We start from the raw sequence: 27,189 nt of genomic DNA, 5'->3' as shown, positions 1-27,189 counted from the left end.
TACAAAAAGTAAAAAAAAAATACTTTTGGAAGATTTTTTTACAGTAGCAGGTCATTGTGACCCAAAGAGAACAGGAGGATAAATTAATAAAAAGCAAAAATACATAATCTATCATATAGATCGTTTTTTTTTAATGTATTTTGTATTTGAAACATTTTAAAAATACCTGAAGGTCGACACATTTGCAAATGTGTTTTATAAAACATGAGCCTCAGCTAGAGAGAGATGACTTGATTGTCTGCCATTTTGCTGCTACGGGAAGTGCAACTGAAAATGAGTTTCTAAAAAGCACAATATTCTAAACTACAGAAACTCAAGGTGAGAAAATGTACTATTTTTCTTTACAATTTATTGCCGAGCTTTAAAAAGTTTTTGTGTCGGCTCCTTGTAGGTGAGGCTCATGTAAAATAAATGCTAAATTTCTCGCCCCATGAAAATGTAAAAAAATGCATGTATCATTTTATGTATTTACTCCTAGAAGGCGCAAAATGCATAATGTAGAGGGTCATTTTTTGGTTGGTTTATCTTCAAGATAACTTAAACGTAAAAAGAGAAAAGCGACAAAGCAGATGCAAACAGAAAGACTGTTTATTAGGTTTACATATCTTGGTTACATTCATATATAAACTTTTTTTTTTTACAGAATGTAAAGATTTGTTTATATCAGATTGCATACCCAGGACATCAGAGAGAGTACATGCACCCAAAAGGAGCAAATTGACAGAAATAAATTTAAAAAAGTAAAAGTTAATGAAAAATACTGCCCAATTTTATAGTGTGTTTTAGTCCGCGGAAGGTCAGCGAGGAGGCGGGGCAAGAAGTTTGTGTGACCCTTCTAACAATTCTTATTGGAACAGTGGCAAATGTCTACCATCTCGAGCCCGAGCCGAAATTCGGGTGAGGCCAAAAATGTCAATCATTACGTTCGGGTTCGGGACACGCCAGTCTGCTCTCACTGACTTGTACGGCCAAAGTATTCCCTCTTCAGACTCGGCCTCTCAAATCAAGTAAATTGGTCGGGCTGGGCCAGACTGCTTGAATACCTGCGGGCCCGAGTCGAGTCGGACTGGATTTTTTTAGGCCTGAACTTACCTCTAGTTTACGGGGTACTTTTCTTGACAGGTGGTACCACATGCACAATATTTTGCACAACAAAACAAACAGCTTTGGAAATAGGAAATGGAAGGACAACCTCTAAAATAAAATAAAAAGTAATAGAAAGTGCACTTAGTGGGCACAAATACCTGGCACCCTCCTTGAAATGATCGTCAAGAGCAAATGAGCACAGACACAGATTCAGCTAACAACTTGTAGACCGCAGGGTTCCGTTTCAGGGCCAAATTCAAGCTCTATTTAAGGACTTAAAGCCAATGATCCAATTTCTCCAGTACCATTAAAAGAAGTTTGGTGTGAATAATGTATTTTCCAGCGCTAAAATGAGAATTGCAATTTAAATATGCAATTTTTAATCTTGCAATTTTTAAATGCACAAGCATTTATCAAGAGAAATAATAAGTAAATTGTGAATATATTTCGTTTTAGAGATAAATGTGTAATCATATAGGTGTTGGGTAAAAATGACCAATATGTATCTTACATTTTCAGTTGCAGGAAATTCTTCCGATTACAATATACCACTGGGAAACGCTACCATAATTTTTGCATGGCCCACAATAAATGTCCAATTGATACGTAATCCTTGCAATAACACACATTTAATAGTGCCTTCTTAGGTGTAACAGAAATCTGTCTTCTTGGGTGCAACCCATGGGGGGCGATGACGCTTCATAGGACAATGCCATACAATCTAATGCCAACTGACATCAATCAGGAGGAAAGATGAAATGCAATGGCATAACCAAGCCACCAGAAACCTCGTCTGCCTCAGTTTTAAGCAGACTTGTTAAGGAAAACACGGCAACCATTTCAAGCATTGACAAGCACTTAGCCCAAAATGCAAGCACTTTTCAATCCTTGAAAACACAACCATAAAAATCAGGCATTTTCAAGGATTTCAAGCACCCATACGAACCCAGTGACCGGACCGAGCACAAGTTGCTGGAATGACGACATAAAGACGGTGGTAAGTTGTGATCGTGCACAGAAAAGACGCATTTATCTCAATGACCCAGATAGTTTTTTTTAGCTTTTTTTTCTGATATTACGATCAAATTTTATCAAAAAGTAAACTTACCCCTAGAAAAAGTTTCTGGGCATATTTACTAGAAGTGAACAAGATCTACCACAAAGCTATTTATCCAACCGTTAGTTTATTTTCCTTTCGAGTGGGGTTCAAAACTGGATACTTCAAGCTATCCCCAAAAGCTACATAAACATCATAAACATCCCAATTTGTTATGTTTACCAGCTAAACAAGAGTGTCTATATTCAATACTAGCAAATCCAGCTCCTACTGTCCACGCAAGCCCGGGCAGAATCCACCATTTCAGGTCAAATATTTAACTTTTAAAGGTACAGTGTGTAATATTTGACCACTAGATGTTTCGGTATTGTTGCGCGACTGAAAACGAGTGCTGACAAGCACAAGGAACAATACATACTAAACACAGCCTTTCGCGAAGAAGGAAAAGACGAAAAGAAAAGGGAGAAAAAAGGTTAAAAAAACTGAAAAATATGAAAAAACTACAGGAAAAAACAAAACACAAAAAAGAGAAATATATTTAAAAAAAGAAAAAAGGGGGGAAAGTAACGATGATAGAGAAAATAATAAAAATTTAAAAATTATACGTTAAGTGAGCAAAAATAATCCTACAGTGGATTTCTTTTTTCATTGCATTCTATTATTATTCTGTTCACTGTGTGAAAAAAGAAATATTAAAATGATGTGCAAAAGAAAGAAAACAACAAAACAGCCTCTAGGTGACCGCCAAGTATTTCAAAAAATGCATGTTTACAGTTCATACATTTTAGGTACCACTTCAAATCAATAGTTTTTGTTCGTTTCCCAATGACGTCTTTATTGACCACCAGGAGGCGCTAAATAATACACACTGTCCCTTTAAAATAAACGCAAGACAAAAATCTAATGAGGAATAACAACACCTACATTTTGGACAATGTTAAGTGAGTGCAGGTCACGTGTTGGTCGGGCTCAGACTGCTTACGGTTACAGCATCTTGGACAACAAATTGAAACAGATGATGATCTCTGACAAGAGAAGGAAGTTCTGGACTCTAAAGTTCGCATAGCTTGAAAAAAAACGTATTTCAAGTTATAAACTGCAACAAGTACGTGAAAAAAAAGCAATCTTTTAAAAACTGTCAATGTAGGATGAGGGAAAGTGTAAACGTATACTGTCCATCAAGATTACTGAAAGATATAACCAAGGCGTTTGGAGATTATGTTGGCGATGACGATACAGAAGGCAGCGAGAGACGAACGAATGAGGGGAGGAAAGAGAAGCGAAGCTTTCGTCAAGGTCACTCTGATGTCTTTCACACTTCGGGGATGGAGTGATCCATGGCTGACTTCAGCAGGCTGCTGGACATCCTGAAAGACATCAAAAAGATGTTTGAGTTAAAAATAAAAAACAATGCAGAGTCACGTTCCCTCCTTTAGAGTTAGCCAGATGGTCTACGAAAAAGTTTTCAAATCAAATTAAATTTGTATAACAGCTCAGGCTGCAACAATAAGTCGACCTTGATGAAGAAAATTGGAAAATAGAAACAGTTAACAATGAATTCCATGGTCGACTATTGTTCCATGACACAGTGAGGCATCTTACATGATTACCCTATTTTCACGCCCATAAGAGTCTCAGATTTTATTCAAAATGTGGGGTACGCCCTGTCTCTCATGCACAGCAATGGACAGAGACCAGCTCGGTGTCCTTCGGGTTGGGCACCCACTCCTGAGAATGACAGGCCGCAGGAAACATTCTATACTGTCTCTTTTTGACATTTTTATTGTTTAATATATTGGTGAGAGGTGAGCAGTTTCTTTTGAAATGAAAGTGGAATTAGAAAGCTTGATGCGGTTGAGAAATCGGTTGGATCGCTTTTTTGGCCACTTTCTACCACAGAGGAGGAAGTCGCCTATCTCCTGAAGCTCATCTTCCAAAAGTAAGATAAACTTAACTGTATTTATCTTTATCATTCATATTATTTTATGAAATGTTTAATTTTTAGTACAAAACAATAGGGGTTACTTATAAAAGTCCGAAACATACTTATATATACCTTAAACATACAAAATATGGAACTGAAGCAACTTGCGAACAAATTCAAGCCTTAGGGCCCGGTCACACAGCCGTTTGCGTCTGAATTACGGCCAGAAATTTCTGCCTTTGAAGCAGACGACGTTGGACGCTTTGAGATCGCCATACAGACGAGATACAGCAGTGCTTTACACGCGGTCGGAAATTCACACGCGGTTGGCCGCGCGAAAAAGTTTTGCGCTGCTTAAAACTTTAGACCACGTGTTAACCGCGGGCGGCACACGAGGTAATGACGCGGAACGACGTGCTCTGGCCGCGGCCAGGGCTTGGTTACACGGGGGTAGGGCGCGAAATTTCAGCGGGTAATCGTGGGTGGAGCACGGTCATAGCATGTTCTGCGCCTGTATCGCGGTGTTATTACGTGAAATTAGCGTGTTACGCGTGTGACGGTCAAACGCCTTTCTCCGCGTATATACGGCGCGATTTGCCGAGCACACGTCAGTTGTGCTCGAGACGTCAAGGGGGTGAACATGGATCCCCGTCACCGTAGTGACCTCGTCTTAATCCATTTTTATTTCTTGACATTTATTTTCATTTCATAACAAGATCATAAAATAAAAATGAAAAGCGATTACAATAATAACATATTGGCTTCTTTGGTGCCATAGCTTGAAATCTTGATCTTCACGGGACTGTGTCTTGAGCGGTTTTGATTTCTACAGCCCGGTGTTATGCCGAGAAATGCATCCCTGCCGAGATTTGCATCCCCTCGCTACTACAACCACTTTTACCTTGTTTTATCTCACTTTTAGGGAATGTAATGGCGAACATATAACCAAATCCACTTCGTCTTGCATTTGTTGGGAATGTAATACAACATAAACCATTCCGTCTTTGTTTTTGTTGTGAACGTAATCCAACGGTAATGCACACCGTATATAAATCACTTTTCAGAACTATTATGCACTCTATCGTAAAGCTTATTATGCAGAAATAAGCTTTACGGTAGAGTGCATAACAGTTTCAATACGAGCGATTTGAATAGAAAAAGGCAAAATAAACATGTTACCTGCTCAAAAGTGATTTGTATACGGCGTGCATTACCGTTTGATTACATTCACAACAAATACAAAGACGGAATGGTTTAAGTTGTACTGTATTACATTCCCAACAAATGCAAGACGAAGTGGTTTTGGTTATATGTTCGCCATTAAATTCCCTAAAAGTGATATAAAAGTGAGATAAAACGAGGTAAAAGTGGTTGTAGTAGCGAGGGGATGCAAATCTCGGCAAGGATGCATTTCTCGGCATAACGCCGGCTCGGCAGCTTTTATACCCGTGGTCCACACGAGAAAATGACGCGAAAATGACGCGATGAGGAAGCGGAACAGTCGCCGGCGTCTGTTTTGCGGGCATACCACCGATGAACAGCGGGTTGGCCAATTTTGCGCATTTTCCATCGCGGGCAACCACGGGCAAAAAAAACCCGCAAAATTTTACCCGCGATACAGACGCAAACGGCTGTGTGACCGGGCCCTTAGACAAGTCATAGCTTACAACATTTTGGGGTAAAATCCGGTGTTTTTGTAAGATTGTTCACATGTTCGACTAAATGCGACATCTATGCGTCTCTGTGACTTTTAAGCGTCTCTTTAGGACGCGTGACGTCACACGCAATTGTTAGCGGAAGTGTTCATGGATTCTAACGCCACAGCGTATCTAGCAATTTGGAAGTTATTATGCTACTGTAGGCTGAACAAAGTTGTCCGCCCAGATATTAATTAAATCCAAAACCTTACTTTGTTTGTGTTTTCGTCGCCGTGGTGTGATTTCTAAGCGACACGGAAGGACATGGAACCGAGCAGCCGACACAAGATCATTGTACTAGATTAATGAATTAAGGATTTACAAATTGGAGGACTTGAGAGAAAACTCTGACAAGTTTTTATTCATGTGTTTAACTTTGTGATCAATTCTTGAATAAACCACAACCAAACTCAATTTGGCTAATGCTGTTTTTTTAAATACGCACACTTGTATGCTTGTCTAAGTTATGCCGAAAAAATACCCAATCCCCCTGCAGCGCAAATGTTATTAAAACGTCTTCGGATCCAATTTTCAGGGGAATGTAACAGGGGGCAGTTGTGTGGTAAGCGCGCAGCCCCAGTGTGTAGGTCCAGGATTTAATTTTTAGCTACTGCAGCCTCCTTGTACGAAGTTTGCATGTTCTCCCCGTGTCTCCAGTAGTGTTAAATTCTGAAATAGAACCAACTACAGTGAATGCGCTCTATCACATAGTGCTCCTTATGGGCATGAAAATACAGTAAAATCTCTGCTGATAGTCGCTTATGTGAAGCAAGAGGGGAGAGAGAGCACGCGAGACAGATGCATCGCTTCGGCGGCATGACGGAGGCGTGGGACACAAACTCCTTTCAACGAGATGCAGGTGAACGCAGAGCAGGTGTTAATTCACAGTACAGTATAAAAGACCCTATGATATGAATTGGCCAATCAGCATCTTTGATGTCAAGTCAATGGGTGCTGGCTAATCGGCATAAAACTTGACGGTCCGAAACGTTCCTCTGGGGAGCAGGAAGCATTTAAAGTTTATTTATTACATTTTTTCTAAAGTGACTGAGCAATTGGCTTGAATCTTGGCTTCCCAAAATGTTCCTCAAAGGTTGCGGGAAGCATCCGTTGTTTATTTCTTTTTTTATCCGATCTTTTCTCTGTAATTAAATTAAATGTTTTTCCCACGAAGGATTGAACGAGTGATAACTGATGTGCGAAATAGCGAGGGGTCTCTTTACTTGCAGTTTGTGTATCATGGCAGTACCTCTGTGAAGCACCAACAATCAAGGAGAAATCACGTAGGACAGTTGAGGGAAAGAGAGTTCTTACCTCTTAATCATATGTTCGTAGATGAACTTGGGCATGATGGTGATGGTCATGGCGGTTGGGGATGTGTTGAGAATATCTTTAATCTGGGAATCCTGGAAATTTGAAAAAGGAACAATCCTTATATTGGTGCTCACATGATAAACAACTTTTGTCATTTTTGTTTTCGTGCTAACAATACATTGTGGTCTTTATCAATCAGCTAAAAAAATATATATGATCTGTACTTATGCACTGTGAATAACAGTTTTACTCCAGTGCATTTTTTAAAATTCTAAATATTCAGACAATGACTCCTCTACTGCATGACAACTTGAAATTAATTGACAAGTAGTGATTGTAGGATTGTACAGACGCTGCCCTACTTACGACCATTTGACTTAAGAAAAACTGTAGATATTAACATTTTTTTCAGGATGTTGAAAAATATCCGGACATTGCTAAAAAATTCATTTTGTATTGTGTGCACCTACAGTAAATTACTGTAGTGATTCTTTCCGCCGCTTCAGGCGTGTGGCACTGTGAGAGGTCACCTAGCATCCACTCCGAAGAAGAAATCTGGCTTCTACTTCCTAGTTCGTGTAAACATACTGTACTGAATCCCCAGTGCGCTAAGAACTTTAACATTTTTTTTTTAGAAAATATTCCGTGCATCCATTCAATATGGTAGGCGTAAAGTGTAAAGAAGAGGCCAGCCGTTTCTTTTGAAAGGAAAGTGGAATAAGAAAGCTTGATGCGGTTGAGAAAATGGTTGGATCGCTTGTTTTGGCCACTTTCTACCACAGGGGAGGAAGTCACCTATCTCTAGAAGGTCATCTTCCAAAAGTAAGATAAACTTAACTTTATTTATCTTTATCGAGCATATTATTTTATGAAATGTTTAATTTTTTATGAGGTATTTAGTTTTTAGTACAAAACAATAAATGTTACTTATACAAACCCTAAACATACTTATATAAACCATAAACATACTTATATAAACCATAAACATACAAAATATAGAATTGAAGCAACTTGCGAACCAATTCAACTTACGAACGATCGTCCGGAACCTCGTAAGTAAGTAGGGCAGCGTCTGTAATTGCAGTCATGACTAGGTCAAATTAAAAAAATGGTGTATTTTCTAATCAGAATTACTAATAATTTTTACATAAAGTATTCTGCCTCCCACCTACCTGTATATTGAAACCCTGTCTTCAGAGTCTAGTGTTCTATATACCATTTTCGAGAGAAGGAGATGATACGTGGTGATGTTTTGGTCTTTATTGCAATTGTGATCCTGCTGCTGCTCATGACACGCACTTGATATACAAGGTGCATGTTTTTGACCCCAAAAATCTCTGCCTGACATATATCGTAATCATCAGGATGCAGAAAGCTTTCGGTAGGCTTTTTATGTGAACAAAAACATTCAGCGATACACTTCTGTGATTTCTTTCTGGGTCTTTTGGCCATATACCATGGGTAAAAACATGTTGTCTATTTTCCTATGATTGAGCCATTTCTAGACAAATCTAAGATTAAGTAGTTAACAACTTTACCTCACACTATGATGTCTGGCATGTTTAATTTATTCAGCTTTGTGACATTCCGAATGGCTAGTCCAGTGCAAACAAAACCGATTCTGGAGCATCATTGGGTCACTGTTAATTGAATGTTGTTTCACATTAATTTAGGATCCTAATACAGGAGGACCCAGCCAGCAGGCCTTGAGTTTGACATATCTGCTCTAAAGGAAGTCATATTTACAATCGGACCAGTGACTAATATGAGAACGGAGAGCTGGAGATAGCTCAGAAGATTTTAGGGGACAAAGATAAAAACATTTTCTAATATTAAAAACATTCTTGATATTATATTCTCTCATATCTTGGGACAACGTGTTGAGTAATAACAGATCCAACAGTGAAGACACTAAAGATAAAAATGAGTTGGTGGTGAACATAAAAGATTGACCCACCTTAAGCCCAATGACGTTCTGTCCGTTGACCTCACAGATGTAATGGTCGGTCAGCAAGCCATTGCGGGCTGCAGAGCCGTCCTTAACCAATGATGTGATTTTACCAGACTTGTAAATGAAACCAACGTGGCCTGAGCTGTCTTTGTGCATGGTGACAGTGCGCTGAAATGGCCTGACAACAAAAAAATAACACGCAGGATATTAGGCAGCCAGCAGAGGGCGTTTAAGTATTAATACAAAAACTAAATTCAATTTAGTTTGAGAAAATATTTATATAAACTGCTAATCTAATAATAAATTCATAATCCTGTTTATACAAATTTTAAGGATTATGTACTGTCTGGGAATGGAATTAGTGTGTCTAATGTTTAGTCCGCATAACGATGCGTTATTTAGCTGATTTTATAAACTGCAATAAGACAACTTTGATTTCAAATTTTGTGGATAACTCATTGCATGAGTTATTGATACATGCTCCTAACGGTTTTTTATCCTAGGCCATAGAAAAGTTCAGCACAAATGAAGCCAATTTTTAAGTGCCCTGAAGTCCTATATTGTTAGAGAAAGTCTTACCTATCACGCACAACAAGCTCAATGCGGGTCTCAGCTGCAGCCTTCAGGGCCTTGTGGGCCTTATCCACACTCCACCCGGCACAATTCTGGCCATTAATCTGAAGAACCTGGTCCCCGAAGCGCAGCCCAGCCAAGGCGGCAGGGGAGTTGGCCTGCACCAGCTGAATAAACACGCCCTAGGATGCAGACAGAGCAGTGTAAATACAAATAAACCCTATTAAACTACAGAACGGATACTGAGGTGGTTGAGACCACAGGAGAACACAAAAGGAGTATATTTAGTCATCTACAGAGCCTAGCGAAGGTCTTCGAACAACAAGATGTGCAAAACTTATAGAGAAAAACCCCAAAAAACTACTTGTGGCTGTGATCGCAGCAAAAAGTGATTGGAGACAGTATTAACTCAGAGGGGACCAATACTTTTGCAACACCTACTTTTCAATTTTTTTATCTGTTAGCACAATAAAAATGTTCAATTAATTTGATTTCTATTCACATGTGGGTCTCACATGTTGTTGATTCTTTGAAAATATTTTGTGTTTTTTTATCCAGAAGTTTGAAGCCTGAAATATGACATATGTAAAAAAAGGCCTTGGGGGGGCAATACTTTCACAAGGCACAGTATCAAATTGGAAGGAAAAAATGTTCGATTTGTTATAGCCACTCCAAATAACACTGTGACACAACGGGGATCTAGGTACAGTGGTACCTCTTTATACGGGCTTAATTTGTTACAGGATCGTGATCCTCGCTCAAAATTGCTCGAAAAAATGAGTGAATGTTCCCAATATGAAATAATTAGTTACCCACCTCCCAAAAGCATCAAGGCTAACACAAAATAGCTATAAAACACATGATCACAAAAACACAATAAGATTCTATTCTAAGATAAATAAGATGATGTTAACAAGATGGAGGAAGTCGCCCAACACAAAAAGTGACGGAAATCACATACTTGTCAAACTTATACGTCTTCCTCCTATTTTATACATTTTTTTGATCATTTCAAATAATAATATTTATTACATGGGGAAGCACGGCGGCGCAGTGGTTAGCGCGTGTGCGGCACAGTTCTAAGGTCTTGGGAACCTCCTGTGTGGGTTCAAATCCAGCTACCGGACTTACTGTGCGGAGTTTGTATGTTTTCCCCGTGCTTGCGTGGGTTTCCTCCGGGCACTCCGGTTTCCTCCCACATTCCAAAGACATGCATTTCAGGTGGATTGGCCGGTCCAAATTGTCCCTAGGTGTGAATGAGCGAGCGAGTTGTCTGTGTGCCCTGCGATTGGCTGGCAACCAGTTCAGGGTGTCCCCTGCCCACTGCCCGATGATTGCTGGGATGGGCTCCAGCACCCCCACGACCCTACTGAGGATAAGCGGTGCAGCTAATGAGATGAGATGGGATTACATGGGGATTTTTTTCTTTTTCTTTTTAAAATAGATCCATCTCGTTTTGCCCATTTCTGATCTTATTTTGGATGGTCTCAGTCATTGGCAGCAGGCAACAATGTCATCATAGATTGGGAATATTGGCGCGGTATTCTACAAAGTCTCTCTTGCTGTTAGTAGGTGCCACTTTGTGTTTATAAGGTTTCACGGATCACGGGTCCCTTGACCACATTGGTCGTCGGGGCATCACAGAGGACACAGCTCTGCACAGCTTTCTTCACCGCTGACGGTTCCTGGCTTGTTTTGGGGTCGTGGCAAAGTTTGCACCAGTCTGTTCCTTAATGTTATTCTCTTTTCCTACCACTTTGGACTGTCCCCGGGAGAATTGTTTTGGCCAGTCTTGATGATCTTGTGACGTGACCATACCACTGAAGTTTCCGTCTGTGCACAGTTGACCAGTTCCTCGGAGGGACCAACGTGCCCTCTGAGGGACATTCTGTATGTCACACGGGCTTTGTAAGTTTCCTATAGCATCACATGTCAATGGCCTGGATCTTCTTTTCAAACTTTGTTGTGAGAGTTCATGTCGCGCAAGCGTAGAGGAAGATAGAAGTAACCAGTGCTTGGATGAGTCTGATCTTTGATTTTACTGCCATGTTCTCGTCCCTCCTGATTGGTTTAAGTCAAACAAAAGTGGCTGTGGTTTGTGCTATCCTGGCCATTATTTCTGGTTCGGACCTCTCTTAGTAAGGTTTATTATTTGCTCAATGAGTAATACTTGTAATTAATAGAGAGAGCTATTGGTGGAGGTTGACAGGTAGGAGATCAAGAGATATTAACAAGCACCGAGTGTACACTTAAAATTAGAGATACTGTAACTTTAAATGAACCTACACACAATAATTTTACAGCATAATTTTACCATAATTTGTTGTTGCCTATAGTAGTTTGCATGCGCAACCTGGACAAGCTGATGCTTGCGGTAAGATGTCTCGAGCATTCTCTAGAACAGTGTTTTTCAACCTTTTTTGAGCCAGGGTATGTTTTTTACATTGTAAAAATTTTGTGGCACACCACTAACCAAAAATGTAAGAAAATGACACTGAACAGTATGTTTAAGTACAATATAATTTATAATACCCCCAGTTTTTACAGCACTGACTCTTGACAATGACATCATATTTGCAGAAAAAGATTCATAAATGGTTTATAAAATTTAAAATTTTAAAAAGTGACATTGGATAATTTCTCACCACACACCTGACTATCTCTCACGGTACACTAGTGTGTCGCGGCACAGTGGTTGAAAATCACTGCTCTAGTGGTAACCTCTGAGAACTCAAGATCTGGATTTTCTTTCGTATAGACTTTTGTTAAAAAAAAAACTCATATACATAAATTCTCCTGTTTAGAAGTGCACACTGTACATTATGTATTTAGTCGTAGACATATATATACTCCTGGGAACTATGTATATCGTAGCTACATCATACTCGACGGCCATTAAAGTAATCCTTGTGCTGACTCACGTTGTCAATTGCCCTGAGGCGCAATCCGACCTTGCTGTCCTGGTCCTTGCAGAGGATAATTTCCCGCATCCCTTGACGAACTTCGGCCCTCCTAATGCCGACGTCCGAACCCGTCACAGGACACACCATCCCCCCGACACCTGAGTAGGCGGGAATGGCTACTTGCTAATAGGGAATGGAAATCAAGAGGAGAAAATGAGCGATACTTTATTCGACAAGTTCAGCATTGAGCTGGAAGAACACAGAAAAAACATGAACCCAATTTTAACTTCAATTTTAAGTTAAAAAAACATCCACCATATAAATTACTGATAAATACTGGCCGTTACTCCACTGTGCACCGCAGCCAATTGTGGGCAATGCTGTCCAACGTAATCAATGAGTACATGCTTGCATTATGATCAGGAGAGTAAGGGAAACAACTACCCGTATTACAATAATTATTTTTATTAATGTGCCATCATCTGCCTTAATGCCTTAAAAGTAGTACATACATGTTGTGCATTTTCGTTTTTTTATTTTATTATTTAGGAAAAAAGGTTTTGGTGATCAACTAAAAATAGTAAGCAATTCAATACAAAATGCTGAGTGAGCACTGTGTATTCACCCCTATCAAGCTGTGAGATTATGTATAGAAATATGTCAGAATTTCGTGTAGTACTCAAGAACATGATTGTTAATGTAATGTCAGCAAGCAGAGATGGTGATATTAACACTTATTCACGCAATCCGCAAACGGAGTGAATGCAACGCATCTTTCTGCCCACACTACTCCAAACCTCCTGGGAACAAAATAATAACATTTTCTGCAATGCACCAGGATTTATACATCAATATTTACAAGACTGAAAACATTAGCAATTGTGGACTAATGTAAAAAAATAAATACATAGCTGTAATTAGTGACTCTGTAATGATGCTTAGAGAAGTTTTTTAAAAGCAGGCAAACTTTATGACATTGTCAGTGGAATGTCACTTAAAAATGTAACACACGCGTGTAATGTCACTCAGTTTGGCAAGCAAAGTAGTGAGTTTTTCTCCTCACAGAGGAGCCTTTGTTGTTCTAACCATCATGTAGACACACATTCCCAGGGCAACTATTTAACACTAATGAGCTTGTCTATCTATTTATGTTCTAAAGATAAGTGTTTTTAAAACATCAAAACATAGATAGAGTTAACAGTTTTCCTAAAATTTTATTTTAGACTCCAGAAATATTGACTTGAAAACTAAATGCCGGAATTGCTTTATTCTTTTAAATCCATATTAGGCATACAAATATATTTTTAGTTTTTGGATGAGTTTTGATGAAGACTAATATTGCCTACAACTTACATTGTTGGCTGCAGGCAACAGGGCCAAGTTTCTCTGCACCTCATCGCTGTTGAGGCTCAGGCCCATGTACTCTCCCAGCTCCTCCAGATTTGGGTACAGGCCTGCAAAAGGAAAGAAAGATATGTCCGTGTGCTTTGATTTGATTTTCTTTATTTAATGACTCTGGTGCATTTGGACCTTATTTAGCTTAATATCTAAAAAGTGAGCATAATTTAAAAGTGATTTCCTTGCCAAGTACTCAAATGTATGTACAGTGGTACCTCTTTATAGGAGGACGTCTAATGACGGGAATTCCGGTCCAAAAATCTAATTTGCAACAAAATCTTAGTCGCTATAAGAAAGAAAATCCAGGTCACAAGCAGTCTGAGAAGCTCCCACTAGGGACCGCACGGTTCAAGTTTGCGCATGCAAATTATTTAAGGCAAAGAAATAAAAAAATTGTGCTGCAAAATCTTGTTGTGTGAACATTCATTTAAAGTTACAGCAACTTTGATTTTAAGTGTACATTAAGTGTGTACGTATCAACAGTCTCTCAATCTCATACCTGTCAACCTCATCCAATTTCTCCCCTTATTAATGATTGCAAATCCTCCTTACCAAGCGATAATAAACCTTACAGACACAAAAAGGGCACCTACTCACAGCAAGACAGACTACGTAGAATATCATGACAATATTAACAATATACAATGACGTTATCATCTGCTACCATACCATATGGAATAGAGACAGAATGGGCAAGACAAAATTTGTCTTTATTGAAAAAAAATAAAAAATATTCCCGTATATAAATTGTTTAACTGCGTACACAATTTGCAATGATCAAAAAACGTACCAAATACTGAGAAAAAATCTACATTGACACGTATGCGGTTTAAGTGAGTCTTCCTTGCACTCTGTCTGCTTATGTAGTCAAACTCACTTGCCTGAGTGAATGATCGCTCTTTATTTGACCTTCTTTGTCAGTGTTTTCTTGACCAAACCTTTACGTGGTATGTGATTTATTTGGTGGCACTAGATAGTATTTTTTTACTTCCAGCTCATATACTGTTACTCAAGTCACTTGTCAGAAAATAAAAAATTGTTGAAGACATTGTAATGATTGCACTTGAATTCCCACACTGGCTTGAAAAGTTCTCACGTGGACTTACAATCAACTTTTTCTCTCGTCATAATTGGGTAAGGTGTAAACAGAAGGCTGTTGTTGTTTTTGGGTGATTTTTTTCCCGCCGACCTACCGACCTTTAATTTTAGCAAATCCTTTACACAAGTCATGTCGGTTGATGAGAACACCGCAACTGACAATAGCGTGACCGATGTCAGTCCAAGTGTATTGCTTACACCAGTCACCAACCGCACACACACTTCCGCTTACCCCCTCCCAAAATTCCTAAACCTCACTTCTAAACCCCCAGCAAGCCTATTCATCCAGTCCTTTGTCTCAAAACTCAGCCTCACTTTACTTGCACTCTTTAAACAATCCTGTCCTGACCTATCAGAGCAAAACTGCCAGAGCTCGTCTCCATAGAGACTCACAGTTAGCGGGGATTAAAAACAAAAGATCCAGTGCCCACAGGACTGAAGCGAAAGAGTGGAGTAAGTCGGAGCATAAAGGTATTCCCAAATTTTATTTTTTTAATTAGGCGCAGAACGTGTAGTGTTCCTCCCCACAATTATGCAAATACCTGGCAGAATATTTCACACGCCAAGTACTCGCAAAATTTGGGCTCAAGGTTGACCCATTAGCCTGGCTGCTCACTGAGTCTCGTTTGATCGGCCAGCTAAGGCTGCAGTAGCCTTTTGTTGAACAATCCAGGTTTGCCCCCGATGTCATTTTTGCCAGTTAGCCCTTTTTGGCTGCTTGCCCTTTGTTGCACAATTACTGCATCCACATGCGACACAATGCCTAGGCATTCTAACCAAAAAGTACAGAAGCTTTGCTTCAAACACTGGTAACCTCTTAGAACAGGTAAAATCAAACCGCAAATGGCTTGCAAGGATGCTAGTAATCCTCCCATGAAGTAACAGCTCAGACAAGATGTGCAATGCATCTCGGAAAATAATTCAAATAAACCAATTAAATTATATACATATTTGAGAGAGAGGGAGGGACATAGAGAGAGAGGGAGGGACATAGAGAGAGAGAGGGGGACAGAGAGAGAGAGGGAAAGAGAGAGAGACAGAGAGTGACAGAGAGAGAGAGACATAGGGGGGGACAGAGCGCGAGAGAGAGAGAGAGAGAGAGAGAGGGAGACAGAGAGAACCAGAGAGAGAGAGAGAAGAACAGAGAGGGACAGATAAGATATAACAGATGTTTGGCCCAGACAAAAGGGTCTATTTTTGCATTGATTTCTTATCTTTTTGATATGGAACTTGCACTCTGTACGAAATGGTTACAGTATATTGCACACAAAACTTACATGATGATGACATGTCACCAGGGGGAGGCTGCAGCTGGTCATGTGGTCCCTCAGTGATGGCTGGCAAGACATCATTGGTGGTGGTGGTCTGGGCAAAGTGGGCCTGGGCCTGAGCGATAATCACAGTAAGTAATCCTATGGACCAGTTCTTTGCTTGCTAACATGAGTCATGAGATATTTAATGAGAAAAGGCAAGAATGAACACTGGTTAAAGTCTGTTCCTAATGAACTAACATCAGGGTTCCCCCCGAAATTATTCAGATTGTAAACACAGCAGCGATGATCTTCAATTAAGGAGATCAGTCAGTTGTGCTTATTTGCAAACGTTCCTAACGTACTCCGCGCGCATTTTGATAAATTGTGTTGACTGAACTAGTAGTACGTGAGTACAACAGAAAATATGTTACTTTTAAGGAACATTATGTTAAAAGTCTAAATCCAAACATGACTGTCATTAGACCATGTGAAGCCTTAGTGTACAGACTGTACTATCTGTACAATTATGGGTCAATTAGCATCGGTGCACTTTTGAGACAGATCGGGAGTAAGAGCGGAGATGTGATCAGAGAGGAAGAACGCTCTGAGGCCCTCTTCTGAGTACAAAACAAGCTGTACATTATTAAAGAGCCGTAAGAGTGCAATTTTGACTCAAGACATTTGTCTCTCACGTCTACAGTGAAATATTCACATTAAGATTACAAGTAATATTGACCAATTTGCTGAAAACATACCTCAGTCACATTTTAAAATGTAAAACAAAGTAAAAAATGATTGTACAAGCCAAAATCACACCCAACAAGGAAAACTGAGGCTGCAGAGCCTACCTTCATCACCTTGTCCACCTTTAGGTCCTCGAGGGATGGGTACAGAGACATCCTTGATGGGTAAACAAAGCACAGATCAGTAAACCAAAGGAACAACAAAAAAATGTGTGAAAAGGGTAAAAAATAAAATCAAGAAAAAAGTTCTCTCAGGGTAAAGTAACAAAAGCAAAAACCAAAGATACCGACAGTGGCTGAGGGATTAGATACAGTGCATTTGGAAAGTATTCACAGCGCTTCACTTTTTCCACATTTTGTTATGTTACAGCCTCATTCCAAATTGTATTAATTTAATCTCTTATCTCAAAATTCTACACAAAATACTCCATTATGACAATGTGAAAATTTTTTTATTTTTTTTTTACTTTTTTTGAATTGATTAAAAATAGAAAACTAAGAAATCACATTTACATAAGTATTCACAGCCTTCGCCATGAAGCTCAAAATTGAGCTCAGGTGCATCTTTTTTCCACTGATCATCCTTGAGATCTTTCTACAGCTTAATTGGAGTCCACCTGCAGTAAATTCAGTTGATTTGACATGATTTGGAAAGGCACACACCTGTCTATATAAGGTCCCACAGTTGAGTGTGCATGTCAGAGCACAAAAATCAAGCACGAAGTCAAAAGAACTCTCTGTAGACCTGTGAGACAGGATTGTCTTGAGGCACAAATCTGGGGAAGGATACAGAAAAATTTCTGCTGCTTTGAAGGTCCAAATGAGCACAGTGGCCACCATTATTCGTATATGGAAGACATTTGGAACCATCAGGACTCTTCCTAGAGCTGGCCGGCCTTCTAAACTGAGCGATCGGGGAAGAAGGGCCTTAGTCAGGGAGGTGACCAAGAACCCGATGGTCACTCTGTCAGAGCTCCAGCGTTCCTTTGTGGAGAGAGGAGAGCCTTCCAGAAGGACAACCATCTCTGCAGCAATCCACCAATCAGGCCTGTATGGTAGAGTGGCCAGACGAAAGCCACTCCTTAGTAAAAAGGACATGGAAGCCCGTCTGGAATTTGCCAAAAAGCACCTGAATGACTCTCAGACCATGGGAAACAAAATTCTCTGGTCTGATGAGACAAAGATTGAACTCTTTGGTGTGAATGCCAGGCGCCATGTTTGAAGGAAACCAGGCACCGCTCATCACCAGGCCAATACCATCCCTACAGTGAAGCATGGTGGTGGCAGCATCATGCTGTGTGGATGTTTTTCAGCAGCAGGAACTGGCAGACTAGTCAGGATAGAAGGAAAAATGAATGCAGCAATATATATAGATATCCTGGATGAAAACCTGCTCCAGAGCGCTCTTGACCTCAGGCTGGGGCGAAGGTTCATTTTTCAGCAGGACAACGACCCAAAGCACACAGCCAAGATCTCAAAAGATTGGCTTCAGAACCACTCCGTGAATGTACTGGAGTGGCCCAGCCAGAGTCCAGACTTGAATCCGATTGAACATCTCTGGAGAGATCTGAAAATGGCTGTGCACAAACGTCTCCCATCCAACCTGATTGAGCTTGAGACTTGTTGCAAAGAAGAATGGGCAAAACTGCCTAAAGATAGGTGTGCTAAACTTATGGGATTATATTCAAAAAGACTTGAGGCTGTATTTGCTGCCAAAGGTAGATCAACAAAGTATTAAGCAAAGGCTGTGAATACTTATGTAAATGTGATTTCTTAGTTTTCTATCTTTAATAAATTCAAAAAAAGTAAAAAAAAAACTTTTTCACATTGTCATAATGGAGTATTTTGTGTAGAATTTTGAGATAAGAGATTAATTAATACAATTTGGAATGAGGCTGTAACATAACAAAATGTGGAAAAAGTGAAGCGCTGTGAATACTTTCCGGATGCACTGTACGTGAAGCTGCAGGCTAAATGAACGGTAATAATCTCATCTCATCAGCCGTACCGCTTATCCTCATTAGGGTCGCGGGGGGGCTGGAGCCCATCCCAGCCATCTCCGGGCAGTGGGCAGGGGACACCCTGAACTGGTTGCCAGCCAATCGCAGGGCACACAGGGACAGACAACTCGCTCGCTCATTCACACCTAGGGACAATTTGGACCGGCCAATTCACCTGAAATGCATGTTTTTGGAACGTGGGAGGAAACCGGAGTACCCGGAGGAAACCCACGCAAGCACAGGGAGAACATACAAACTCCGCACAGGAAGTCTGGAGCTGGATTTGAACCCACGACAGGTTCCCATGACATGAACTGTGCCGCACAAGCGCTAACCACTGCTCCGCCGTGCTGCCCCCACGGTAATAATCGATTTTTACTATTAAATTGTCCCATAATCACCCGCAAAGTATATTTGTATGTGTGTACATATATGTACATATTATGGCGTATATAACTCAACAGCATAGCGCGTAACACATGCCTTTCACTTGTGCGCAATCCTGCACACAAGCAGATTCCGTTATCCTGGATATTTTGATGCCGAAAAGCACTGTGGACTTGTAATACCGAGACGAACAATATGCGCAAACTCTAGCTTGATTATTTTCAGGACAGTTCAGGACATTTTATTGTAAGCCTCCACAATGAAAATGCCACAGTTGTCGCCATCCATTTATAGGGTGAATCCATGCCTCTGGCAAGCAACATACAAGCATTACTTGGAAACGGGAAGGGATGCAGCAGGACTTATGATGTGATGGGCAAACAAACATGGTACTTTGTTTGATTATGCTGAGTGACATGAATGAAATCATCCTTTATTTAGTGTCAAAACTCTGCGTAATGATCTCACTCATTTCCCCTGTATGGTATTTCTTCCAAACGGCATCATCGGGTAATCTGTCACCAGTCATGCAATATTCAATTGGATTGCTCCATTCAGAGTCCAGGAAACAGAATGCTGTTCACTCATTTGTCTGAGTGTAGTGCCACTTGTAAAATAACTCTGTAATTCAAAGAAGTACCTATATATATATCCGTGGAAACTATAAGAAAAAATTCGCAAAGCACCTAGGATTATAAAGTCTAACCGCGAACTGGTGAGCTAGTACTAATGCTTTTTTAATGTTGCTAATTGTTGACTGGCTTCAGTAAAATATTTCAGTATTAACTTTATAAGTTTATATTATGATGCATATGTACTTAAACTGTCAATTATTTACCAATTGATTTCTATTGTGGGGAGAAAATTGAAGTGAATTGCATTAGTTATACAATCTAAATCCAAGTGCAGTGTTGAATAAACTCAAATATCTATAAGTGTAAATAAGACGTTAGTCCAAGATGCCAAGATCATGCGTCTTGAATACATGTGACCAGGCAATACAACCTGACATTATTAAAGTGTCAGTGTACACGTCAGCTTTTATATATTTTTCTAAAATGGCCCCAACACGATGACTTCATTTTAAAATATGAGACCACTGCCTAAATGAAATGAAATGATCTGCATTTATATAGCGCTTTTCAAGTCAAGACTTCCCAAAGCGTTTAATCTGTTGCTTTGAATAAATAAATATACTTGAATTCTGTCTACATGTTAAAACACAGAGGAAAATATACAAAAGAACACATCAAATAACTAAAAGCAAAATATTTTAAGGACTTGCTGTGCACAAAAGAGGAAATGAAAAACAACTGTCAGCTGACTGACATTGCATGTCATTTCGTGGGAGGCAGGCAGAGGCATGTTGTGAAGCAAAAATGAAAACAAATTTGGTGTTGAAGAAAGAATGTGACTACAAAGCTTTTCTAATTTACTTTTTCCCCTTGACCCTTAGGTTTTCATATTTATTACTACCAACATTATAATAATTTACATTTTATACATGTAAACATTGGCAAAATACAAGATTAGTTTCAAAATTTTAGAAAATAAAGAAATTAAAACCTTGTCAGTAGTTTTGAAAATAATAGATCTGTTTATTTGTTTTCAACCATCCAAAAAGCGAGGCAGACGACAGCCAGCTCCGCTTTTGTATCACACACAATGCATGGCATGCTAGTGGCTTCACCATCAACTCAACGTGCATAAGATCGATTGGAAAAGAAACAAAGTCATTTGTTCTACAGTAGGTGTTTTATTTTTATTACGCTGCTGTTGGGTCAGTTAGTTGTCTGTGACAGATGTTTGGAAGTTACCTCGGCCGTTTTACCTGCACTTTCTTTGAGTATATCACTGAGCCCCAGTTAGCATAACTTGTTAGCATATGACAAAAACAATTACAAGCGAAACTATATAATAGTGTTACTATATTATAGGATCGATAAGATGTGCAGTTCAGGATACGGTGTATCAGGTTAGTGAGGCTCGTGATGTAGTTTGGATATGTTCCTCGCCGGAGACTCAGAACAGGTGTAGATGGCACCACTTGTTTCATGAACTTGATGTCTTGGGTCACTCATTTGTATATCCTCTATACACCATTATCCCTCCCATAGATTTTTGAGCATGCGAGTCCCCGGGGCCCATCACTTTTCACAAGTAAAATGAACACTGAACTCTCATCTCATCTCATCAGCTGCACCACTTATCCTCAGTAGGGTCGCGGGGTGCTGGAGCCCATCCCAGCAATCATCGGGCAGTGGGCAGGGGACACCCTGAACTGGTTGCCAGCCAATCGCAGGGTACACAGGGACAGACAACTCGCTCGCTCATTCACACCTAGGGACAATTTAGACCGGCCAATCCACCTGAAATGCATGTCTTTGGAATGTGGGAGGAAACCGGAGTGCCCGGAGGAAACCCACGCAAGCACGGGGAGAACATACAAACTCCGCACAGTAAGTCCGGTAGCTGGATTTGATCCCACACAGGAGGTTCCCAAGACCTTAGAACTGTGCCGCACACGCGCTAACCACTGCGCCGCCGTGACACTGAACTCTGTTTATAATAATTGAGACCCATTTCTACTGACGTTTGAGACTGGTTTGCATAATAAGGAAGAAATGATTCAGCTATGCTATAAGGAATAGCGACTAAAGAGTTGCTCGCTGTTGTTTTGGCCACCCTATTTGCTCCGCTTGTGATACATGGATACCGTAACTATGGTGGACTTGGCTTAGCGCTCTCTGTTGGATCTAATGCAGAACAATTCCATTTACATTTATTATTTAGATTATAACTCTTATTTGTTTCAAAATTGATTTAAGATGACCCTGGTCGGTCCTTCGGATCCCTTAATCGCTGGCGTCATAGCTGCACCATTTCCTGTGGTGTGTCTTGGCCAAGTAAAGCCTGGTGGTGCCCATCCCTCTCCAGGCCAAAGAATGTTTTCTACCTGGTCTTGAGCCTGGGACCTTTCGCGTGTTAGGCGAATGTGCTAACAACTGCACTACGAAAACCCAAGATGACTATGAACAAATAAAAAAAGCCTAGTAAAAAAAGGGAAGCTCACTGCTTACTCACCAGCAAATACATCATAATTACAAGACGTGACAAAGTCTGGGGTCATAGGTAAACTAAGTGTGACAAATTGAGACATTTTATTTGCTTTAACAGTAGAGTGCAACTCCAGCCTAATACATGAAAAATGGTGTCACAAATAAGTCCAGATAAACCACTATTCCAACCTGAAGGAAGGTCCTGCAGCAGATGATGTAATAGTAATTTCATTTTTGACACCTCATAAATCATAAAAGCATTGAGTCCATATAAAAAGAGCAGCATTTGAATTGCAACCACAACAGCGTCTTTAAGATGAAGTTCTCAGACACTGCTCACTTTTGTCCTTATTTATACACGCTCCAGCATTGTGCTTGGCAAAACAGAAGCTCTTTTAAGACAGCTCACTGTTTACTTTCCATGAGCTATGTAATGGTTGCGCAAAACCCAACTCCATTATGAAAGAGTGCATTAGCAATATACGGGAAGGAGCATGGAAAATATGTTATTAGCCTGCTTTGTTTTAACGACACAATACAAATCTAAAATTATTATTTATTATTATAAAATAACAGATGAAAGCTTTAGGATGACCCCACATAAGTACAAGAAAAACCTACTACTACATGTGTCATATTCATCACTAAATGTAACTGTTTTATGAAATGAACCCAAAATGTGTGCATTCATGTAAACCCACTAAGGTGGCGAAAAAGTATACCTCCAAGCAAAAGTTGTAAGCCTACTTGGAAATGTAATTGAAACAATCTGTACGTAGCAACTTAAGATAGCAACTTCGGCGAGTTTATCTAAACTGGACTGGTCAAATGCCTAACTCAAGAGAAAGGCATGAGAAGCTACTAGAACAATCAGTAAAAGTTTGTGAATATATATTACGAATTGTAAAGTGGCGAAATGCTAAATAATGGCAAAAATAATTATAATAATAATAAAAATTGGAAACTTCTCACGAAAACGCAAAAAAAAAAATGCCAACTGCCGTTAATCACGAGGAAATAAATAAATGCAATTGCAAAGAGAAGCCTAGAACAGGCGTGTCTGAATGATTTTTAAGCAGACTTGTTGGAAGGGGGATTACCTCATGTGCGGTACCGTCTCAAGGTTTCTTTATTTTCCTCATGCTTAGATTTGAGTTTTTCCTTGCCCTCATGCAAGTTTTAGATCAGGAGATGGTGTAATAGTCTGAGGTTTGCAATGGTCTGTGGTCTGTGCAGCCCTTTGAGACTCCTTGTGATTAATGGCTAAACAAATTATCATGTTTTGTTTTTCTTCATATACATACATCTAACAAACTATGCCTGTTTTGAGACAGTGTCATACTGATTTTGAGTCACTACAAGTGTTTAGTTTGTCTTCTTATGCAGTCGACAAGGCCATTTTGAAAATAGTATCCTGATACTGTACTTGTTATTTGGAGTCTGACTGCCGAGAAACATGGCAACAGTTTCAAGTATTTACAAGCAATTCGTCCAACAGGCAAGCACTTTTGAAACCAAGAAAACACCACATTAAAATTACAAGCATTCTCAAAGATTTCAAGCACCTGAATGAACCCTGTTAAATATATGTGATGGTACATGTGTTTTTATTTCTATTATTTATATCAAAAGTATTTCTACGCTACTAAAGGTTGTATAAATACATATTAGGGCAGGGGTTAGGAACCGTTTTGACCTAAAGAACCGTAAGAGCTAAATATTTTTTTTCCAAATTGAGAGACCCACAGCATATATTTTATGACAAAATTCAACAAAACCACCATAAGCTACTTTTTATTTTATGTAACTCTGTGATGTTTGATGATTTAACAAAATTTGGTACATGATAGCTCGGTGGCCTTGGGGGTAGGGTGCCCACCTTGAGACTGGGAAGTTGCTAGTTCGAGTATTGGCCGGGTCATACCAAAGACCTACAACATTTATGGGGGTTTTCAGTGGGTTTTCATTAAAATGTGTCTCAACAGTGAATATAAAATAGTTTAATGAGCTTCCATTTAAAGAATTTCATAGCAATGTGCAGCCAAAACCGTGCCGGTAAACTGTAGTTGAGATTTTGCCCTATATAAACTGGACCAAACCTATCAGTGAATGTCTTGAATTTGTGTTGCATGTTCTAAACTAGTCTTTGAACAATCAAAATTTGGAATGGCCTATAATCAGCTTGTTAGAATGGGCTTTTATCTCTGAGCCAGGTGTAATTCTGAAAAGAGCCAGTCATAGGTCCCTGGATTAGGGCTTTAATAATATCTTTATTTCACTATCAAAGATACAGTAATTGTTCTAACCGCCTCATCACCGTGTCTTAAATTTCTGCCTGTCAGAAGATGGCTTTTCTACTCAGATGCCTTTTTCATGAAAATAGGCTTGAGTTATATAAATATTTGCAAACTGGTGTGAGAGGTTGTCAAACCATTTGCAGATAAAAAAAATGCTAAATGTAAAAATGGGGAATGGGATGGTTATTAACAACCAGATTACGATAGCACAAAATGAGCCTGGGAATGGAATGTGTAACCGTCTCACATTAAGTTTTGATTTGCAGCTCACACAACATTGCATGAGATTAGACGTGTGTGTCTCATGGTCACAGAGCATTGAACAACGGTGTGGCGGTCAAAAGTGTTGACTTCCCATGTAACACAACATCCTTCCGCTATATTGTCACACAATCGTCCGTTCAGTGAAGAATATGTAAATTAGTGGATGGAACAGTGCAATTAGTCTATATGCTGAATAATGTTAAAACGTCATATCGTCACGTGATATTGTCAGATATAACAAAATTGTCAATATGCTTGATGGCTGTTGAGATTGTCGTGTTTGTTTTGCTGTTGTTGGTGTCGGTGGATTTGTTCAGACCAAAAACAATCGATTTTGGCCTGGACAGATCTGTTGACGCTAACAAAGATGTTATATAACGAAATTGTGAATATGCTTGATTGCTATTAAGATTTTCGAGAAGGGTTGTTCAAACCTCATATTGTGTTTGCTGTTAAACGTCATATTGAAATATAATGTTGTGAATGTGCTTAATTGCTGTTGAAATTGTCAAGATTGTTTTCTGTTATTAGTGTCAATAAATTTGTTCAAACCAAAAAAAAAAAAAAAAAAATGCTGAATCTTTTAGAAAAAAAGTCAGCCAAGGGCTGATGAGACTAACTTTCAGGACTGGATATTTCGGGTGGTGTAGAAATGCTTGCTCTACAACCCATTACAGGTGTTATTTGTGCAAGCATTAGAGAAAGCAGTGGAAACTCTAAAAGTATCAAACACATACGCTCAGGGTGGAATTTGATCCAGGAACTAAAATGCACAACAGCATTATGATTGATTGTTGCACTATAAAGTGAACAGGAAACATATACACACAGAGGGCACTTAGACCGCGCACTCGTGATTCCTACATATAGATTGTCTGGAATATTCCGTGATGAAAATTTGTTTTTGAAGAAACTGCTCAACTCAGTTCCAGTGCTTGCTTTTACCCGGATAACACACGGATAAGGGAAAAATGTCTTCCTTCCTTTTTAAGACTCACTGAAAAGCAAATAGATTTGTGATGAGATGGATAATAACATTAACACTCATGTTTGTTATACTGCAAGACGTTATAAAACTGAGGCTATCCTGAGCTTTGCGTGGGGAAAAGGGCAGTGGGAGGGCGAGGTATATACCAGTAGAGGAAGTTGAGACTGCTGTTCTCAACAACAAAGTAACCCTGTTAGTCTCCTCACAGACCTTAGACATGCTATTTTCCATTTTTTTTCCAATTAATTTAATACACCCTTATACACTTTATGTAAAGGCCCGATAAACAACGGGATACCTCATGACTTTGATTGATCTTGATCAGTTAATAACCTACAGTAAAAGACAACGTCATTGCCTTTTAACCAAATTACAATTTTGACAATAATGGTTTATTACGGTGTACTTTATGAGTCATGCAGAAGAACGCGTCCTCGTTATATGATAACAAGTTCCGACATGATTCTCCTCCAAAATTGCCGAACAGCTGTTTTTGACGTTTTCCACATTTGATAGATGTGTTTTAATGTCGTATGCTTCAAACGAAGTCCGTTTAGGTTTTTGTTTAAAATGCACGTCTTTCTTTGTGCCCCAACTGTGACGCACAAACACGGCAGCTAGCATTTACCGTTAGCCAAAAGGACCAGGGTGGGTGTCAGGTAGTTTTTCTCATCTTTAAACGGAAAACCAAATCAACTCACCTGAAATGTTTGGACTCGGAAGTCGGCTTGTTTGTTTGAAAAAATAAAATAAAAATAGTCACAAATGGCGGCGTCGATCGGACGGTAAATGGAACAAATATAGTAGGTCGTTACTCTGGATCTCTGGTCTCGTCGTTGTCGACAAGAAGGGGGATTCTGGAAAGTGACGTAACTTAGGAAACCCCGCCCACCTATTGGCTTCACATGACTTTCTAAAAATGATTCTTTTTTTATCATTTTAGGGGAAAATAAGAAAAAAAACAGCAACAAGAAATGTGTTTTTTTAATGCAACGATTCCGCTATTGCTCACACGGATAGATTACTGCCTTAATTGCCAACATCTCGAAAAGACGTTTTATCCGAGTGTGGGAAGACCTGGTGGTTCGAAGTTTGAACACACAGAAAATGAACCACAATTTTAGCTTTATTATGAAATATAATAAGAATTTATGTAAATAATAATTATGTACATCCATCTAAAACCCATTTTTTGTT

The 27,189-nt window shown here is 39.5% G+C and overlaps 1 protein-coding gene across 1 annotated transcript; it reads right to left on the bottom strand.

Annotated features, from left to right (window-relative positions):
- Nucleotides 1-570: 570 nt before the first annotated feature.
- Nucleotides 571-26,851, bottom strand: sdcbp2 (syndecan binding protein (syntenin) 2). Its single transcript, XM_088332286.1, has 9 exons — nucleotides 26,694-26,851; nucleotides 17,103-17,154; nucleotides 16,279-16,387; nucleotides 13,859-13,959; nucleotides 12,524-12,688; nucleotides 9,609-9,784; nucleotides 9,036-9,207; nucleotides 7,079-7,170; nucleotides 571-3,510 (listed from the first exon to the last, which is right to left on the bottom strand). Exons 2-9 carry the CDS (start codon nucleotides 17,151-17,153, stop codon nucleotides 3,456-3,458), a joined length of 921 nt encoding a protein of 306 aa, XP_088188412.1. The 5' UTR covers nucleotide 17,154; nucleotides 26,694-26,851; the 3' UTR covers nucleotides 571-3,455.
- Nucleotides 26,852-27,189: the final 338 nt, after the last annotated feature.

Source organism: Urocampus carinirostris, chromosome 3, assembly GCF_059441175.1.
Source record: "Urocampus carinirostris isolate Australia breed hairy pipefish chromosome 3, RoL_Ucar_1.0, whole genome shotgun sequence".
Taxonomy (NCBI): Eukaryota; Metazoa; Chordata; class Actinopteri; order Syngnathiformes; family Syngnathidae; genus Urocampus; species Urocampus carinirostris.
This window is presented reverse-complemented; position numbering and strand designations above follow the sequence as displayed.